The 21,079-nt window shown below is 38.2% G+C and overlaps 2 protein-coding genes across 2 annotated transcripts; both read left to right on the top strand.

Moving 5' to 3' along the window:
* The first annotated feature begins 1,503 nt into the window (after positions 1-1,503).
* LOC147391907 (plant UBX domain-containing protein 3-like) lies at positions 1,504-8,800 on the top strand. Its single transcript, XM_086459373.1, has 4 exons — positions 1,504-1,971; positions 3,375-3,660; positions 7,912-8,013; positions 8,101-8,800. Exons 1-4 carry the CDS (start codon positions 1,589-1,591, stop codon positions 8,491-8,493), a joined length of 1,164 nt encoding a protein of 387 aa, XP_086315499.1. The 5' UTR covers positions 1,504-1,588; the 3' UTR covers positions 8,494-8,800.
* Positions 8,801-16,164: 7,364 nt separating this feature from the next.
* LOC147391908 (uncharacterized) lies at positions 16,165-20,250 on the top strand. Its single transcript, XM_086459119.1, has 3 exons — positions 16,165-16,256; positions 16,356-18,273; positions 18,319-20,250. Exons 1-3 carry the CDS (start codon positions 16,165-16,167, stop codon positions 20,248-20,250), a joined length of 3,942 nt encoding a protein of 1,313 aa, XP_086315245.1.
* The last annotated feature ends 829 nt before the right edge of the window (positions 20,251-21,079 follow it).

The following is a 21,079-nucleotide window of genomic DNA, read 5'->3' on the forward strand; positions in this document are numbered from 1 at the left end:
GAGAAATCCTTTTAAAAATTTTATAATTTCAACTCTACTCCTAAATCACTTTTAAGATATTTTAAAATTTTAAAATTATCTCAAATTCTCTCCTGTCAATCCAAACATGATGGAGAGAAATTGAATTTCTCTTCTCTCCTCCAAACATGGTCTAGAAGTCCTTACTACCATAATGAGAGAAAGATGGGTAATGTACTAATGTTGTTGCAAAATCACATTACTGTTTTTCTTTTTGATTTATAATTACAATTATACCCTAGGATATGTATTTATTGTGATAAGAAGACAGTGAGTATTATTAATATTATAAACTATAAATTAATTATATTATAAAGAAAATACAAACCCAGATGACACACACAAATATTTATAATAGCCTAAATAATTATAGCTAATAATAATATTATATTACTAATTTACTATAAACTAAAAATATTAATATCAATATATCTTTTCCAGATGCTGGGCCATACAACTACCATAGTATTCCTCTTAAATATAGAGAGTTGCTATTGGCATCCCAACTTTTAATTAATACATCCCAATTAAAAATAAAGAAAATAATAATAAATGAATGATTGAGAATAAGTAAAAGTGGGGGGTGCTAATAGAAGCTCTTCGTCTATTTTTTTCTTCTTCTATTTCTATTTAGGACTTTATATGAGCCTAATCATAAGTTTAAACAACTACTAAAATTATTTGTTGTAGTATTTAAAAATGTTGAGATTCTAATTTGAGCCAAGCCTCTGTAATGTTTGAAAAAATGTTGAGATTCTAATTTGAAGCAAAGCTCTGAAATGTTTGAAGAGAGTGTTTGAATCTTTAATTAGGATGTGATAACTAATTTAAGAGAAAATTATTTAGAAATGATTTTAATATTTACAAAAAAAGTATTGAAAACGAATAACTCGTTGGATTATTCAACGTTTAAAATGGTTAAGGTGTTAAAACATTGGACAATCCAACGTTTTAGGAAAATTTTATTATCATGCCAGGAAATTTCAAGGGTCCTCCAAAGTTAAGTTTTTTTTTTTTTTTTGACACAGAAAGAAGTATATCTGATGTTCACTTTTAACATGGATTCAAACATGTTAAATTTTCAATTTTAACAAAATCAACAAAGATGGAGGACCTTAAAGATGAAGTGTTCTTAATAAAATAGTTAAATATTCAAGATGCTCAAAGAAATTAGAAGATCCTTAAAATTTAATGTCATGTAGATATAATTTCCCAAGGTTTTAATCATTAAAAGGGCATTTTTGGTAGAATAGTGTATTTTAACACATTAAAACCCTAGACAGTCCAGTGAGTTACTAAAACGTTGGACTGGCAATGACTTGATTCATTTTTAGTAATTAAAAAAAAACAGATTCTTTTTTTATAAATATTAAATTTTTTAATAGTATTTTCCTTAATTTAAATAATTGGAGTGTGACAATCAAAATTTGGGATGATAATAGCGACCCTCTAAAAATATATAAATATAAAAGACAAAAATTAGAAGCAAGACTGCAAGAGCACGCAAGCGAAGCACACAAAGAAAGAGTGAATTGTGGGAAGAAAGAAGAAAGAAGAAGTCCCTGACATTATGGAGGGAGAGAACAACAAAAAACTGGTGGAAACATTTTTAGAGATCACATCTTCATCAAATGAAGAAGCTCTCTTCTTCCTTGAGAGCCACAACTGGGATCTTGACTCTGCTGTCTCAACTTTCTTAGAAGATAACAGCTTCAACACAGATACCACCACCAACAATCATCCTCCATCTCACTCTCCATCTCCATCACCATTGATTACGTCTGATTTTCGACCAACTGAAGCCATGGATTCTAGCGACAAGAAACCTTCGAAGCCCTCTGGTAGCCGTACAGGAAGAATCCGTACGTTTTCTGATCTGAATCGTCAATCTGATTCAGAATCTGATAACGATTCTGATGAGCTTAAAGAGTACTTCACCGGAGGCGAGAAGAGGTACGAATCGATTTCTTGTGGTTTTTTAGTTTGAGATTGAAGTTGATACCCTAGCGATGTTGCTTCAGATTTTAATTTTGATTATATATCTTTGTGTTTTTTTTTTACGTAATTATAGGTTGGTTATGGAGATTTGTTATTCTTAATGATTTTAATCTTTAAAGATGAAGTATTTTTTAACCTGTTCAGTAAAATTCTAATCTTAAATGGAAAAAATAAGTTTCATTTCCACTGCCCAAAAAAAATTCCAATGTTCTTAGAATGTTGTACCTACATCTCTGTAGCATTAGATCATGTTTTTGGATGCCACAAGATAATGCAGTTAGAAAACTTTATTGTTCTTTCCCAAACTAAATTCTCAATCCTTTATTATTTGAAAAATATCTTAAAACATCCTCTATATTTTATAAAATTTGAAAAATAGTTCTATGAAATTCTAGTAAAAAATGGATAATTTTAAAAATCCTTAAATAATTGTTGATGTTTGAGATACCTCATATGTTTCATGATTTAAGAAGGCATGTTAATGACTGGTTAATTAAACATGTCAAAACTTGTTAACGTCTCCAACCTAAACATGACCCATTTAATAATTGTGTTAAGAAGGGTCTGCACTATTATGATCTAAACCCAATTAGGCTTGATTCAAACTCACTAATTTCGTTTCGTTTTTGAGTCATATTCATAGGTTGTATAAAGATTGCCACCTTTAATTCATCATATTGGTAGGCTCTAAAACTAGTAAATATAGTTTGGTACATTGGAAAGTTCATAGTGATGCTCTGATATTCATTAATAAATTTAAGCTACCATTACAACCATATTTACTAAAAGAAATCACGTTTTTGCTCACTGGTATTTAAGATACATGGCATTCATCAATCACATTCTTGGTCTCCAGTCTCCTCTTCTGTTGGTGCAAGGTTTTCAAGGAGTTCAAAGGGATTTTCTTGGAGGATTTCCTTGTCTGGTGGGAAAGTCTTTGCATTATTTCTGCTCCTTAGTCTCTTTTCTTTGAGTTTTTGCTGTTTTTGTGGTTGTTTTACTTTTCTGGGTTGGTCACCTCAACCTTCCCTTTCTTTGTAATATTTTTCATTTATCAATAAAACAAAAAGATACATGACATTAAACTATGTTTAACGCTTAGATAAGCTAAAGATTTAGTGTTTAGGTGATAATACTACCTTATGCAACATAATTGCAAATTTTATTTAATGAATGAAATAAATTTTATATTAGTTTGATGTGTCCCCTTGTATTACAATTTGCACTTGTAAGCTGAAGAAGCTGCATCTTACATTTTTTGATGTACAACACAATACAACAGACTATGAGAATGATTAATAGTTGACTAACATAACTATTAATGTTATTATTTTATCTTATTTTTATTTTTTTTGTAGTGGCATGCTGGTCCAAGATCCTTCTAAAGTTAATGATGTTGACGCAATATTTAACCAAGCTAGGCAGTTGGGGGCTGTGGAAAGACCTGCTGATCACCTTGGTCCATCTTCTATCTCAAGGAGCTTCACTGGGACAGGGAGATTTCTATCTGGGGAAACAGTACCATCTGCTCCTCAGCCATCTGAGCCCATGATTCACAATATTATTTTTTGGGCCAATGGGTTCACTGTAAATGATGGGCCTTTGAGGAGGTTGGACAATCCTGAAAATGAACCCTTCTTGGAGGTAATATCGGATTATGCTCTATGCTGGAGATGAATATGCTTTTGATATTGTGATAGATAATTTGGACTGAAAATTTCCATTAAGCATAAATTACCACATTTACATTTGTGTGTGTTCCAAATAAACGAAGATGCTAACACTTACTCTTTCACATGGCATTATTAAAATTGCAAAATTTTCAGTTACTATTTTTTTTGTAAGTTCTTTTTTTCACAATTAAATCCCATAATTCCAATTGAACCATATTGAAAATCATTCATGATTATACATGAATTATTTCGTATGGAAGTCATATCTACATTTAATTCATTGAAAATGATCTAGAATTTCATGATTTTTTTTTTTGTTCTTAACTTTTCCTAATCGTGTGGTTTGGAGAGATCATTCTTAAGGGAAAAAAAATCTTCCATTGTTTGGGTGCTTTGAATGTGTTTTTGACCAATTATAAATTTCATGGAATAGTATAATTTTGATATTTTACACTAGAGTATGATTCATTTATCCACACTTTCCCTTTTCAGTTTAAATTTATTTTGAAAAGTGTGTTAGAAAAGCAGATTGAATCAATTTTTATTGCAGCACAGAAGCGAGAATAATTTCTATCCATCTTGATCAGTGACGCATGTCATATATTAGATTTGTTGTGTTTTCTTGTAAACAGAGGAAAATAGACTTGTAAGCTTTTGAAAATTGAGGAGAGTACATTGATCTCAGTATTCTTAGTCATATATTAGATTTATTGTGTTTTCTTGTTTAGTTTGCAGAGGAAAGTAGACTCATAAGCTTAATCCTATGAACAAGCAAATAATTCCGAGATTAGAAAATCAATGACTCATTGAAAAAGAAGTGTTAAAAAATATTCCTTTTTTTTTTTTTTTTCAATAAGCCTATTTTTAATGAGATTGGTGACTTGGTGCTGGCAAAAATCTAACCCAAATCTATGATAACATCATGCAAAGACTTTACCATACTTTTTAACTCCTCAGATTGAACCTTGAGTGCACATATTTGTTTTGATCTCAGCAATTGTTTTGATTAAACTATTTCCTTTCCTTCCTTCAAAAGTTCTAGCATTCTTTTCTTTATTGCAACAAATTATAAATTGAACTCCCCCCCCCCCCCCCCCCCCCCCAAAAAAAAAAAAAATAATAAATAAATAAATAATAAAAAATTAAAATTAAAAAATAATAATAATAATAAATAAATAAATAATGTTAAATGCCCCAAGGGATATTGCCTCTAAGGCGAAAAGTATTATTAGTTAGTTTTAAAGAGAGAAAGACCAACAAAACTGAACTACATGAAGCGATAAGAGAAATTGTGACCATGCCTTTTACACATAAAAATAGAAATTCATAATGATCTTACTACGGGCGAAGATAGTCAACGATAACTCTTTCCTTGAAGTTATTACGTTCGTATTCTAAATATGTAGGTCAGGACCACCATAGAATAGGCCGCAATCCTAGGTCAAAAATCAAAATGAAAACCATAGTTATACCTCAAAAATATATAGAATGGCATATTAATTTAGGAAAACTTTATGCCCTTTAAGAAATCTTGTCTCACAAATTAAGACCTAAAACTTGGATTGCTAAAAGGCAAATGGTTAACAATTACGATAAAAAAATCCTTACATAAAAATTAGAGGCACATGTTGCTGGATCTTAATGAGACAAACCCGGCTGTTTCTGCAGATAACTCAGCCATAGACTCATAATGAGAGAGCTCCTTCCAACAGGCTAAACAAACTCAAAATAATCAGCCACACTCTGTGTTCCTTGGGTAGTCTGGGCAATGTCTCGGTAAAGCTCATAAATCTTCGAGTCATCCTACTGTGAGCATATTCCTGAGGGCTGACCACAAAGATGGAACAGTTTCATGATACATAAACATAGTATAGATTCGCTGCTCCATTGAATTAAATAGTCATCCAAAAATAATACAGTTATCAATTTCCCATTGTTCAAATTTTGGATCAGTGAGGTGTTTTAATAACGGTGCCCAAAAGCCATCCAGATTTACCTCTACTACCCAAATAAAGTCGCACAGACCAAGACTGAAAATTCCGACCATCTACTAGGGCATTGGTTATATGCTGGACTGAGCCCCAAGAGTTGTGTTGGAATCCTTGGTTTCGTGAGTTGTCATTGTGCACTATGAACAACAAAACTTTGAATCAAAGGGAGATCACTCGTAGTAGTACTGTCGAAGGGTAGCAACAAGGACAAAAACAATGGCAGCACCTCTGTTGCTGTCACATACCACCAAAGATCCACCTAGCTGCTGTCGCAAGGTTAACACAACCCCAAAAAATACCTAGTTGCTGTCGGCAGCACCAAACACAGTTCCACATACTGTCGCAGGCCACAAGAGAGCCCCAAACACTATCGCAGCACCAAACATAGCAACTACTGCTGTTGTAGGGGTAACACAACCCTCTCACAAGGTTAACACAACCCAAAAAAAAATTTAGTTGTTGTCGGCAGCACCAAACACAACCTCTACACACTGTCGCAGGTCACAAGAGAGCCCCAAACATTGTTGCACCACCAAACACAGCAACTGCTGCTGTCGTAGGGGTAATACAACCTCAGAAAAGTTATCTAGTTGTTGTCGGCAGCACCAAACACAATGGGGGGGGGCGTGTCGCAGGGCAAAATAAAGGGAATAAGAGAAAAGAAATAAAAGATCCTCGAAGGGGAGAAGGTCTAAGGAATCTGCTCGAGGTTAGGGTTTAGTAAATAAAGAGGAAAAGAAAGTAAGGAAGAAGGAGAGGGGGGGGGGGGGGACGAAATTTCTTAACTCTGATACCAAGAAGAATTTGAGAAGAATAATTGTCAAGTCTCTTTATGAGAGCTTGGCAGGAATTTATATTAATAAAATAGTCAAAAGACCAAGTGTGTGTTTGGTAACACTTCTGAAGTCTGAATGGAGGTGGTCCACCTTTAAAATTCAGACTTTAGAAGCTTTATTTCCGTTTGTTTTGGTTTAGATTTCAGACTTCAGAACTAAAATTCAGAAGTTTTGAACCAGTGATGGAGATATGCTAGATGAAACTTCTGAAATCTGATTTTTTATTATTTCTAAAATACCCTCTTCAAAACCCTGAGTTCTATCACTTATCCTTTCTTTATAAGAACCATAAAATCCTTATTTTTAACTTTTCTATCTCTCCTTTCTTTTTTACCTCTCCTTCCTCTACAATTGTGTTGTCAAAGTCTCTCCCCTTTCTCTCATTTCATGTTTGAAAAATCCTATATTTTTATACGAACCCTAAAACCCAATATTTTTCAATTAGAAAAGGAATGATTGTTTATTGTTTGAGTATTACCTTGTTGGAATATAATTTCTCAAGTATGAATTCAAATTGAAAACAATACTCTTGGGTGTTTGATGTGTTAGAAATCAAAATTAAATGTGTAGATGGTTTCATTATGCAAAACATGTTATGTTTTTCGGTTAACAATTTATTAGAATTACAAAAGGATAATATTGTCAAAATGGCCATTATGTTTTAAAATTCTATTTGTAACCAGAAGCTTTTAAAAATGATAAACAAACAACTTTTCCAGAATAAGATATCAGATTTTAAAACATAGACTTCAGAATTCAAACTTTAGACTTCAGAAGTGTTACCAAACATACCCTAAAGTGCCCTTACATGTAAGAAATAAATAAAAGCTATATTTAAAATATAACTAGAGCTAAAATAACAACTAGATTGTTTCCAATAATATTTTCCAATTGTTTCTGTTACATTTAACAGTTGGCTCATATAGTAGTTAACAAACAACATATCTACTTTAAATTTCAGATCTTTGATGAAATCAGTTCGAGAATAACCACAATATTCACAATTTAAGGATAGACTGATCTATACTTTAAGACCATGACAGTATGTTATTGACCATTCTATAAAAAAGGTCATCGACTATTTGTGAACTCACCCAAGTCAAGTTTTAATGGGTGTAATGTTTCAAAGCTTAGAATTGAGGCCCAAAATATCATTAAGTTTCAAGAGATTGGATAAACCTGAACATGAAAAAAAAAACGAAAATGACGTTGATTGTAGATAAGTGGGATACGACTTAGTTCACTTTCCGACTTCCTTCTACTTTTACTGTGCATTTATTGTTAGCAGCACGTAGGCAATTCAAATTTGTTGATCACATTCTACAATTTACAATGTTACATAGTATTCGAGTGGTGAAGTTTTATACTTATAATTAATTACTTCTCACTATGCAGAGCATCATGAAGTCTGAGTGTCCAAAAGAGCTTGAACCGGTAGATAGGAGCAAACCAGTTCCAGTTCACGTTAATATCATAAGGAGAGATGTAGACTGCCCTGTGCGTCCTTGTTTCCCTCTTTTTAACTTCTTTCACTGCTTTTCTGCCATCTATCCTTAGCCTTCTGTGATTTTCATATTTAAGCAGGAGCCGGAGAAGCGTCAAGTTCCATTTCAGGGTGTGGGAATAACTTTAGGTAGCGGCACCACCACCACCACCACCACTGTGGCTCCTGAACCATCTGTTACTGTTGGCTCACTCAACACTACATCATCCCCATCCATGGGTTTAATTGTAGATGAAACATTGCCCTCAACCTCGATTCAGCTCAGGTTGTCAGATGGCACGCGCATGGTGGCACGCTTCAACTACCACCATTCAATCAGTGATATCCGTGCCTTCATTGATGCTTCAAGACCTGGAGGGGTGAGAACCTATAGATTGCAGACGGTAGGTTTCCCTCCCAAGCAACTTACTGATGTGAGCCAGACGATAGAACAGGCAGGCCTAGCCAACTCTGTTGTTATCCAGAATCTCTGAGCCAGCGACATGAAGGTATGTCTCTTTCTGGTTGGATTTACTACTTTTAGAATCAAACCAGTTAAATCTTGTTAGTGGTTGGGACGCATATTATGTTTAAGGAGGTCTACTTGTACACTCCGGAAGTAATTTCTGCCCCAACTTATGTTTCTATAAGCTGTAGACCTACATATATTTGAGATCTCAAGAATTAGATGTGGTCATTTTTTTTTTGTGTGAATTAGTTGGTTTTTTATTTATTTGCCCAGTGAAAGAAAAACCTCTTAGATAAAGGAGACATTTTGGGCTCTGGGCCATTGCTGTTAAATGGATTGTTCTATGATGGAAACTGGGATGTGTTTGATTGTTTCAGTTAAAAATCATTGGCACGGTAAAAGCACTATTTGCCTGCTTTGCTGAGAAAATTACGTTAGCTTGGAAAATCATTTTCTGGTTAATTTGATTAGTCCTTTAAGCCAATAAATCATCTCCCGTAAATGCTTTATAGGGCTCGCGAGAAATCCCTTCCAGTCTCTTGCCTTTCAAGCAAAATGAATCCGGGGACAGAGACATGTTCCTCTTTACTCTAATTTTTGCTCTTCCTCTACCTCTTCTCGATTAAGTACAGGATTTGGGATTTGTTGGTGTTCAAAAGTATTATCTCATGAAGGATTATATAACAGAAAGCAATCCACCCTCTATTTCTATGATCCTTTTGTGTTCACCCTCATCCTTCTGCCTACCTTAAAAAACAATCTGGGATGCAAATTCTCCAAAAATTTGATCGGTTGGGGCATTTTGTTACTTACATATAACTGTCATATTAAATAACGTCGTAAGTGTTTGTACACATCTGCTGTATTTTTTTTCCCTTAAAGACTTAAATGAAAAATGGAGGATTTTTTGGTGGAACAATTACTGTAGGAGAGGAAAATCGGCGAATGATTTAGGAAATTAAAGTTCTTTCTTTTGAATTTTAAGTTCAGAAAGTATCTTGCATTGAATCATATGTATGCCCTTACGAATCTGGTCCACATCTATATATTTAACTGGAAACTGGCTTGCCTCTTCATAGTTTTGGGAGAGTTATTCAGGTTTTCATCTTTATTCATGAATCACTGGATAGGTGTGGTAGTGCCGAAGATTGTCTTTATAAATCACATTTAATGAAAAATTGTAGAATTCAAACTTTTGAAGTTTGCTTTACGGCTCAAGTGAGGTAAAGCTAAAAGCTTGATTATTCTGTTTGCAATTTGCATTTGAGTGAGAATATAAATATACCTTTTCTTGGGCTTTGCTTTGGAATTGTAGCACATCATCTGCATATGCTTTGCAGGAAATGCAAAGGTTTTGCAAATCATGTTTCAGATTTTTTGTTTTTTTGGTTAGTTTCCAAGAAAAGATCATGTTCAAAGGGGTTTGTCTAAATTACCTAATGAATTTATGATGATTTTGTTTTATTATTATTAATCATGATCATTTGTAACTATTGCGGGAGACGGATGGGAGAATTAGAATATACGGTTGGAGTCGAATAACATTTGCAAATGGTTCTGGCACTTTTTGTGCCAAAAATTGAATTACAAGTCTCCACCAGGCGCCAGCACAGTTGGGAGGGGGATTGATATGCAGCTAACATCTTCAACGATGTTCTGTTTTGCAAGAAGCACAAAAAAAAACAAAAATGCTTAAGCTGATTCTATCGGTGCTCTACACCATATTGGGTTTGTAGTAGATACCAGTGTTCTAGCAAAAAAATTTGCGAGTCATTGAGGTACCGCATGATTTCAATCTGACAGACAAATTTCTTGACCTCTCTTTTAAGAGAGGTTTATGGAAATGACATAAATTCCAATCTTCAACCAAAACCCGTCGATTTTTTCTCTCCCAAAATCTGTCATTGTCAAACTCTTCAATCCTCAGGTTGTTTTTATTTTAATGAAATCTATCGTTTTCAACTTCTCAAAAGTTCTATTTTCTTCAAGAGATTGAAATCCTAAGGATAAGCAATTTTTTCTTTAATTTCTTATTTTATGTTCTTGCCTCTTAGAGTACCCGACTAATCCTCGGGCAAGTGCACCAAGTAATTTCTGGGATAAATCCCTGAGGATAAGTAATGTTAACGTTGAAGATGAGAGTAAATCATTTTAGGTTGTAGGTTGAAGGTGTCTATGATTTAGGAGAGAAAAATCACGGGTTTTTTTTTTTTGCTAGGGATGGAAGATGGTGGCATGTAGATAATTTTCATTAGTAACTTATATTGGATTGGGGTCAAGAGTCATGTTTTATCGAGTTTGAAGACACAGGGCTGGATGGATTTGCCAAAAATAATTAATACTTCGTAAAGCTTCTGAAGTCTGAATTTTAAAGGTGGATCAAATCCATTCAGACTTTAGAAGTGTTATCAAACACACACTAATTAAAATAAATTAAATACCCTCATATTCAATCTTGAAGAGAAATTATTTTTAACCCATTCAACTTCTTCAAACCATTGTTTTCAACTTCATCTTAACTTCTAATAGAAAAGTACTTAATTCTCAACTTGTTCAACCACAACTTCAATCTATTATGATAATGCTAGGAAGGCATGAATGATTAGAGTTGCAAAAGTCTTTGTATGGGCATCTATAACATGGTAAAGCTAAATTCATGCTTTCTTCAGTTCCCTTGTCGACGACTTGCTCATCACTAGTCCCTCATGTGAATTGATACCCCAGTGAGTTCCAATCACAGATTCGGGATGCATGTGGCAGGATTATGTGCAAAGCACATTTGTAATGGATTTGTGGTATGACGTACGATTAGCAAGTGGGCAAGTAGGCCGTGGGCCCTTGGATGTAAAATAAACTTTCTCGAGTGAGATTGAGAGTCTGACTAAGTTAGCGAAAAAATTATAATGATGAAGGCTTGGTCAAGCCGATGGAAAAGTTGTGCCATCATGATTGTGTGTATCGTTAAATTATTTGTTCATCACATTGCAAATGTACATATAATGCATTGATTTTGGACTTTGTCTCTCTGTATTGATAAATCATGCTAAGGGTGTGTCGATTTCCTTTCGGGCTTTGCAGCTCACCTTTTATAATTTCAGACTGTTGTGACAAGGGAATGTGTCGTTGAATGGAGCAAGACTTGAAGATTTATTAATTTGGTTCTTCACTGCCAATGTAATGCTCGTTAGATGTTAAGTTGATGGAGATGATGGAATAAATAGTGGGTTCCGGATATTGGGCTGGTCACGAGTCATTGAGTCAGGTATTGGGTTGTGAAATTCCGGGTGTGACAAATAGCATTCGAATACTATGAAGAGGGTCATTCATTACTTGAAGGGTACCATTAAAACCTCTACTTGTTATTGTGAAATAAAATTTAAACGTGGTTGGTTTTGTTGATTCAAATTATGTAAGTGATCGAGATTAAAAGTATTTTCTTTGACTGGTGGAACAAATGGTTATCAAATTTCCAATATATAACAGACTTATCTACCATAAAAATTGAATATATGTTAGCTATACGTGCATGTAAAGATGTTTAATTGAAGAAATAACATGCAAACTAGTCAAATTTCATTACACTTGATGAGAAATTCTATTTACCATGCATAGGCGCACATAAAAGTAAAATATTATTTTGTTCTTAATGTAGTGGAAAATTGAAAGAATCATTTTGTAAAAGATTCACACTTTCGTGCTTGGCAAATATGTTGATTAAACCAATTCGAAAGGAAAAGTTTGTATCTACTAAAACTTCTCTTGAACTTCTTGTTATCAATCATTGGTGATAGATGAAGAATTATTGTTTAGTGAGGATTTTTCACACTAGAAACTATTCTTTGGTAATCCTATTATTCTAGTATTGGTAAAAGGTGAATTCTCGTGATTAGTTTGTGGTGATATAGTGAAGATGGTCGGACATTGTTTTTTATCGATTTAGTTTTTAAAAAAATACCTCTACCGTGCTATCCAGTTAATGGATCGGACATGATTAATAATGGAGTCTCTAATCCAAAGTCTCATGACTTATTTTTTTAACACGAGGTGATCGTTTGATAGACTATTATTTATGATCAAATCAAGTACACTTTGGATCTTCTTTAGCTTTCCAATCTGCCATTTTGGCTGGCACAGCGCGTTGTATTGTTGAAATTATCCAACTGTTGTACCACAAGATTCAATTCTAATAATAATTGAGGATATTTATTACTTTATACATACAGGCTGGTATTTTCTAGGGTTAGGGTTGATTGAGAGACATCTCAAGCCCTAGAACTTCATCGATGAAGTCGTAGACTCTACATGAAAAAAAATCAAGCTTGTCGGCCAAAAAAGATATTTTATAGGATTTGGTTGATTAGGAGGGGGCTGTTAATGCACAACCGATACACCACAATACACCAGTAAGGGTTATAATTTATTACATCTTAAATTTTGCAAAGGAGTAACAGATAATATTTGTTGGGTAAGTGTCTCTTATGTGGTGGTACCATGGATTTGATATTTTCACATACAAATCAGTCAGAGTTATATATAAACATTAGGCATCGTTTTGGCTGGGATTGTTTGATTCTACACCACTAGGGTTCATAATTTATTCTTTTGAAATTTATGAAGAGTGGGAATAACAAAGACATTTTGCGAAGAGGGAGTGATATAGATTTGTTGGGCCAGGGCATGTCTCTTATGTGGTGGTACCATGGATCAGATATTTTTTAAATCAGTCAATCTTATATATTCTCCACCACTAGGTTTCATAATTTATACTATTTTTAATTTGTAAAGAGTGGGCATAAGAAAAAACATTTTGGGAAGAGTGAGTGATATAGATAATATTTGTTGGGTGAATGTCTCTTATGTGGTGGTACCATGGATTTGATATTTTTACAACCAAATCAATCAGTCTTATATATATATATATATACATTAGGCGTCGTTTGGTTGGGATTGCTAGAATTAGATAATGAAAATTGATTTCCAAATTTCAGAATATGGTTTGGCTATATTGTTCATGGAAATTGATTTTAAAATCTAGGATCATAATATCCTTTTGGTTATCCTTTTTCTACAATTGTTACAAGAAATATAATGTATCTAAATCCAAAATCCTTACGTTTAAAGCAAAAAAATTGCAAGAAATAGATTCTAAAAATATTGCAAGGCATTATTATTATTTTTTTCTATTTAAACTGTTTTTATAATGGTAGAATAATCTCATATCACTTGGATACCATTGGGATGTGCAATGTATAAAACGGGGAAACCCTCTCCTTGCCAGCTAGGCCCATGAGCTTTAACTTATAATACTATTTATGAAATAAATAATTTTTAATCTGAACCAAATATAACATCAGATTCTTGAATCGGATTATGGGAAAGAATCAAATTCTAGAATCCGAAACCAAACATCCTCATAGTTTAATCTTCATATATTGAGCAAAGAATATAAATAGGTGAAGCCGTTACTTTTAAAATAGAGATCAACATTAAAAACATCAATCCAGTCCAAGATCCCTCACTGTATTACCAGTTGATATGAATCACAGATTTTCAATATCCAGCTAACTTTCATGTAGACAAACATGTCTGAAACAAGATGAGGATGAACTTCATACTATTCAAACTCATTTTACAATTGAATCACCCAACAATATGGCATTTATATGACCCCACAAGGTAGATTACAAATAGAGAATGCCAAAATTAAAGTGTTAATAGAAATGCTTGCACTATGAGTTGGAAATAAGTAGGTCTTTATCTGCTCATGTAGTGCATGTGACATACATGAAAGGGATGTTAGGTCCTACCACACAATATATCTCACTAAGTAAATTATTTAGGTCCACAATTGGCTGGATTTGATGATCTTAACCATCCCATCTATAGATTTTCTTCGATATTTTCTTCCTCAATCAATTAGATCTTAGCCTAAAGATCTCTTAGATGTGATATATTTGCTTTTTTAAGGTCTGAATGACCACACCCACAAAAAAATTGAAAAAGTTTCACAAAAAATGGCACTTTAGACTGTTTTATGTGGGAGATAACCAATTTGTATAAGAAAAATTAGTGAAAATTTTCTTTTTGATAATTTTTTTGCCACCAGCTAATGCAAATGATTCTTGCAAATATTTTTTTTTTTTCTAAAAGGTTTAATCATCATAAAAGGTCTCAATCCTCTTTTGCTTGTACCCTTTTTGCATGGCACGGGAAGGAAAGTGTCTACCTATTTGGTGTACTCGCAAAACACCGTAAGTTTGCAAACTTCTGTTTTTTTACAGTGATTTTAAGGATGCCACAGTTTTACATCATTTCTTAAAGAAATTAGTGGAGGTGCACAAAACTTTGATGTGGTTTGGGGATGCTAGAGGTCAATCAAGCACCCAAAAAAGTTTTGCCACAATTTGCACAGGAGAAACTATGGGGGCTATTTTTTATATCTTCCTAATGACACATGTCTCCTTGAAGTCGGACTTAGGATTATTGTTGGTATGTCTGAGATGATCTGATTCGAGATGTAAGGTTGAGTCTCAAATGATTTGATGTTTTTGATGGTTATGAGCCTATTTTGCATTTCATGCAACATGTACAGTCAATATGTGAGCCACTACGTGAAAAAAAAAGAGAGGGTAAACTTGAGCTTTAAGGGCCGTCGAATTTAGTTGAATTTAGCCCTTTTTCCATTTAGTGCTTAAAAGAGTCGCATCTAAGTTACCCTTTTTTTCACGTGGTGAATCAACAAAAATATTATCCATACCTTTGGAAAAAGGAAAATCCTAGAGGGACTTTCCTTTTCATTGTATTTACCATGGATGTGTTTTCTTGAGATATGAGTGAAAAGCATCTATGGTTATATGCACACCTCCTTGTCAACACACTTTCACGTCAAAATGTGCAATATGAGATCCAATCTTGAGGTCATTCCAGCACGACTCTTATAAATAAACAGAAATTGAAAGAAATGATAAGTAATAATAATCTTAACATTCCTAAGTGACTTGGGTACTATCATAGTGTTTTGTGAGGTACACCCTTGGTGCTCAGACAACGAAGATCAAAGCTAAATTAAGTTTTATTATACCAACTAGGGGTGCAACTTGGTTCGGTTTGAGGTCAAATTAGAATTGAACCAACATAGGTCGGTTCTACTAAATAGGAATTGTGGGGGGAAATTCTTGAGCATGGACACGTGGCTCGATCAGGGGCCAAGATTAATGATTTGAGGACGTGGCTCGGTCCATTAATCCCGACGAACGCATGTAGTCGAAGCTCGGAACTGTGCCATCAGCTCGTAGGTCGGTATGACAGGTCTGACAGATAAGCCTGCAGTGCCAGTTCTAACCACCCACGTCATGTCAGACCAAACCTGACTTTCTCAGAAGCGATAGGGCAGTTGCAACAACTCCTGTAGCTGACATGTCAGGGAGTAGGCTAACTACCCCAAGTCACCTCAAGGGGTGGCACAGAAAACGATCAGGTTGAACGCCTATATAAGGGAGAAAACTACGAGTAAAAAATGGTTCGAATTCTTCTTCTCTAAAGCACATTACACTGATCAATTTGGCTAACTTGATCGTCGGAGTGGGCTGTTTTGCAGGTCCCCCCGAGCTTAAAGAGAAGGAAAGTGTAGTGCCATTTCGTGTATCTACAATTTGGCGCCGTCCGTGGGAAACTTACAAGGAGAAAAACGACCAATATGGGAAGAGCTAGAGGCGAAAACCGTGGAGAGCCATCAAATCCACTACCAGCAGACTCGCCCCCAAACGCGCCAGATCCGATGCTAGCAATGTACAACTTACTCACAGAAATGAGAGAGGAAATGCGCAGGGGGTTGGAAAAACAAAATGATGAGATAGTGAAAATAAGGAAGGAAAACGAAGAACTCAGGCAAAGGTTAGGCGAGCGTGCGGAGACCGAGGAAGGCCCAGCGGCAGAGCAGAGTAGCGACCATCCTGTTCGAGCGGCAAGAACGGAGGTAGATTGGACTGAAGATTCAGCAGCAGTAAAAACGCAGCAGGGAAGCTCCGAAGTTAAAGAAACCATGACGAGGAAGGAAGTGGAGGAGATGCTCAAAAGGAGGGATGAGGAATTCGCGCGAGGAAAGGATCCCGCGCAAAAGGTACGGAACGCAATTCGGGAACTCAAAGGGACACCATTCTCGCAGGCGATAATGAAGTCAGAACCACCCAGGTCGTTCCATATGCCAAAGTTTGAAACTTATGACGGGACGCGAGATCCCATGGACCATATACTGCACTACAGAAGTCAAATGGTGCTGTACCAAAATGATGATCCGTTGCTCTGCAAGCTGTTTCCGTCAACCCTGAGGCTCGGGGCCATGATGTGGTTTCAGGCCTTACCAGCCGGGTCCATTACGAACTTTTCCGAGCTGGAAGAAGCGTTCGTTGGGCAGTTCGTGCACCTGCGAAGGAAGAAGGTCGGAGTTAACACTCTATTTAACCTTCGACAGGAGCCCGGGGAGAGTATTAGGTCGTTCGTAACCCGTTTTCGAACAAGAGCCCTGGACGTAGAGGGCATGGACGAGGCCACAGCATGCGCGGCGTGCATCGCTGCCGTGATCCCGGGAACACGGTTGCATGAGTCCCTGATCAAGTCTGATCCTACTCGTCTGGAAGATTTGTATGCGAAGGTGGAAAAGTACATCTTAGTGGAAGAATCTGTGAAGGGCAGAAGAAGAAGCACTCAGACAGTGGCTAACAGCGAAGGAGGAGTAGACGCTTCAAAGGTACCAATCCACCCTGGAGTGGAAGGAAGTAAGAAAAGGCGGAGAGATTCGAACGAGCAGTCGTGGTGGAAAAGAGGTCGGGTGTATACCCCGCTCAACGAAAAACTATCCGTGATACTGAGGCGCATAAGGGGGGAGCCCGATTTCGTTCAGCCGCCACGGGGGTATAAGGGGAAACCCGGAAAACCATTCTGCGAGTATCATGAGGCTGAGGATCACCCTACTGAGGACTGCTACAGGCTGCGCCATATCATCCAGGATATGATCGATGCTGGGAAGCTCAAAGGTTATGTTTCCACGGGAGGAAGAAGAAGTGGGGAGACTACCGAGAGAGCTGAGCGAAAGCCCGAGCAAAGAAGGCCAGCTAAAGGAGGGCGTCGAGAAACGGAAGAGCGCAGGATAATTCATACCATCACAGGGATATTAGGGGCCGAAGTGCCGTCTAGGCGTGAGATTCGGGAGAAAGTAAAAAAGATCCGACATATGGTCGGGGTTAACAGTGTGGCGTCAGGAGTACGGGTAGTTGGAACGACAAACCACGGAGCAGATCCCCGGGCAATCGTATTCACAGAAAGTGACCTAAGGGGGACGGCGGGGCCCCATCAGGACGCGTTAGTAATCGCGCTTCCAGTAGGAAACGTCGAGCTCCGAAGAATACTCGTGGATTCGGGGAGCGCGGTGGACATTCTCTTCCTAAGCGCGGCTAAGAGAATGGGGGTTTCAGAAAGTTTGGAGCCCACGCCGACCCTCGTCTATGGGTTCAACGGCGCCGCTAGCAGCTCGGTAGGAGAAATCACACTCCCGATCTCAGCAGGGTCTAAAGTGGTAATGACAAGATTTGTGGTAATAGATGCAGACTCGGCCTATAACGCGATCCTGGGCCGGAGATGGATACACGAAATGAAAGCAGTCCCGTCAACCTATCATCAAGTTATTCGTTTCCCGGGTAAGGAAGGAATAATGGAAATCAGGGGAGATCAGGAGATGGCGCAGAGGTGTTTTCACCTGGCTTTGAAGCAGGACCGAGGTTCTGAGGCCGTCCCACCGAAGAAGAGAAAGGTAACTCCAACTGTTAACGAATCTTCGTAGCAATTACAGAAGCAGCCGCTGCCCGAGCATCGAGTAACAGTTGAGGAAGTCGAAGCCGTGGATCTCGGGGGCGATGGAGGACAGATAGTTAGTGTTGGTACCACGATGTTGCAGGAGGAGAGGGCAGCAATACTCCAACTTCTGAGGGCAAACAAGGATGTATTTGCATGGTCATTGGAGGACATGCCCGGGATAGACCCGTTGGTGGCGTGTCATAGATTAAATGTTGATGAAAGCTTCCGACCTATTAGGCAGAAGCCCCGGAGGCTGTCGCCGCGCCTCAGGCAGGGGGTGAACGAGGAAATCGAAAAGCTTTTAAAGGCCGGGTTTATCAGGGAGGTAGAGTACCCAGAATGGATAGCGAACATAGTAGCAGTGCCGAAGAAGGATGGAAGGGTGAGAGTGTGCATCGACTTCACGAACTTGAATAAGGCATGCCCAAAGGATAGCTTCCCGCTACCAAGGATTGATAGGTTGGTCGATGCCACGGCTGGACATGAAAGAATGTCGTTTATGGACGGATATTCGGGGTATAACCAGATCCCCTTAGCAGTGGAAGACCAGGAACGGACATCATTCATCACCGAGCAAGGGCTGTTCTGTTTTAAAGTTATGCCGTTCGGTCTGAGAAATGCCGGGGCAACCTACCAGAGACTCGTGACAAAAATGTTCGAAGGATTGATCGGGAAGACTGTGGAGGTGTACATCGACGATCTGTTGGTAAAAAGCAAGAGAGCGGGAGACCATCTGGCAGACCTCAAGCAAACATTTGATCGGCTGAGGAGTTTCAAAATGAAGTTGAATCCGAAGAAGTGTGTCTTCGCCGTCTCCTCTGGGAAATTCCTCGGGCACATTATCACCAGGAGAGGTATCGAGGCAAACCCAGACCAGATCCGGGCGTTGGTAGAAATGCCGAGCCCCGCTAACCAAAAGCAGGTGCAGAAGTTGGCAGGGAGAATAGCTGCGCTAAACAGGTTTATCTCCAGGGTGTCCGATCGATGCCGCCCGCTCTTCGCGTTATTGCAGAAGGAGAAGAATTTTGCATGGAGCACGGAATGCGAGGTAGCCTTTAGCGACCTAAAAAGGTATTTGGGGCAGCCACCGATCCTTAGCTCTCCGGAAGATGGAGAGGAGCTGGGGATTTATCTGGCGACCAGTCCATCATCGGTAAGCTCAGTCCTCTTTAAAGTTGAAATGGGACGAGAATATCCTATTTATTATGTCAGCAAGACATTGGGCATATCGGAGGTTAAGTACACCAGGACGGAGAAGGTGGGATTGTCGCTCGTTTACTCGGCACACAAGCTCAGGCCCTACTTCCTTTCCCACCGCATACGGGTTGTGACGGACACCCCACTGAAAGAGATGATGCACAGATCCGAAAAGTCAAGGAGGATGGCAAGGTGGGCTGTAATCCTCGGAGAGTACGATTTGCAGTTTGAATCCCGGACAGCGATAAAAGGGCAGGTGTTGGCAGATTTCTTTGCGGACTTCCCGGTTGAGGATCCGAACTGGGAAGAGTTGGAGAACGAGGATGAAGGGACGGAAGAAGTAGAGCTGTGGGACAAGCAGGCGGGATGGAGAATTTTTGTCGATGGGTCATCGAACTACTCGGGCTCGGGGGTTGGGATAGTAATCGTAACACCGAGCAACGATAGACTGGAAAAGGTAATTAAACTTGGGTTCGGGGCATCAAATAATGAAGCTGAGTACGAGGCAGTTATCCACGGGCTGAGAATGGCGAGCGAGTTGAAAATCGGCCGGGTAAAGCTATGCACCGACTCCCAACTTATAGCCAACCAATGCAACGGGAAATTTGAAGCAAAGGATGAACGCATGGCGAGATACCTGATCTCAGTCAAACGAGAAATTGAGAAATTCGACCAAGTGGAAATATGCCAGATTCCCAGGATGAGAACAGGCATGCAGATTCGTTGGCATACATAGCCTCAATGCTAGGGGAGACGGAGGGACGGTCTTTACCTGTGGAATACCTGCCTAAAGCAAGTATCGAATATGTGGAAAGGGAATGCTCACAGGTCGATAGAACGTCGGGATGGATAGAAGAATATACTCAGTATCTGCGTTCAAAGGTGCTGCCAGAAGACAGAGGGGAGGCCAGAAAGCTACTTCGGCAGGTCAGCAAGTACACTCTCGTTGGGGAGGAGTTGTATAGAATGTCCTTCGGGGGGCCACTTCTTAAGTGCCTTACTAAGGAAGAGTCCGAGCTCATCATGGCGGAAATCCACGAGGGAATCTGTGGCAATCATTCGGGAGGACGGTCGCTCGCCAACAAGGTTATCACCCAGGGCTACTTCTGGCCAAGGATGCAGGAAGACTGTAAGAGGTATGTAAAGACCTGTGATCAATGCCAAAAACATGCCCCCATGCATCTGCAGCCAGCCAGTGAACTCCACCCTATGAAATCACCCTGGCCGTTCTCAATATGGGGAATGGACATCGTGGGACCTCTGCCTCGGGGAAAGGGGGGCAAGCTATTCATCCTGGTGGCCACGGACTATTTCACTAAATGGGTGGAAGCTGTTCCCCTTACACGGATCCGGGAGGAAGAAGTTATCAAATTCACGTGGGAGCACATCATAACGCGGTTCGGGATCCCTTATGCACTGATCTCGGACAATGGAACTCAGTTCAAGGGCAACCGCGTGCAATCGTACTTCAAGGAATACGGAATCCGTTCTCTGCAATCATCGCCAAGATATCCACAGGGAAATGGCCAAGCTGAAGCATCAAACAAGACAATCCTCGCAAACTT

This window comes from Akebia trifoliata, chromosome 11 (genome assembly GCF_017979445.1).
Source record: "Akebia trifoliata isolate Shusen 1 chromosome 11, ASM1797944v1, whole genome shotgun sequence".
NCBI lineage: Eukaryota > Viridiplantae > Streptophyta > Magnoliopsida > Ranunculales > Lardizabalaceae > Akebia > Akebia trifoliata.

Excerpts from the sequence above, each read along its gene's own strand:
- LOC147391907 (XM_086459373.1), top strand. The coding sequence starts at position 1,589 with ATGGAGGGAGAGAACAACAAAAAACTGGTGGAAACATTTTTAGAGATC. Across the intron at positions 1,972-3,374 it reads TTCACCGGAGGCGAGAAGAG|TGGCATGCTGGTCCAAGATC; the intron begins GTACGAATCGAT and ends TTTTTTTTGTAG. Across the intron at positions 3,661-7,911 it reads AAAATGAACCCTTCTTGGAG|AGCATCATGAAGTCTGAGTG; the intron begins GTAATATCGGAT and ends CTCACTATGCAG.
- LOC147391908 (XM_086459119.1), top strand. The coding sequence starts at position 16,165 with ATGGGAAGAGCTAGAGGCGAAAACCGTGGAGAGCCATCAAATCCACTA. Across the intron at positions 16,257-16,355 it reads CCAGATCCGATGCTAGCAAT|GCAAAGGTTAGGCGAGCGTG; the intron begins GTACAACTTACT and ends CGAAGAACTCAG. Across the intron at positions 18,274-18,318 it reads TCCCACCGAAGAAGAGAAAG|CCGCTGCCCGAGCATCGAGT; the intron begins GTAACTCCAACT and ends TTACAGAAGCAG.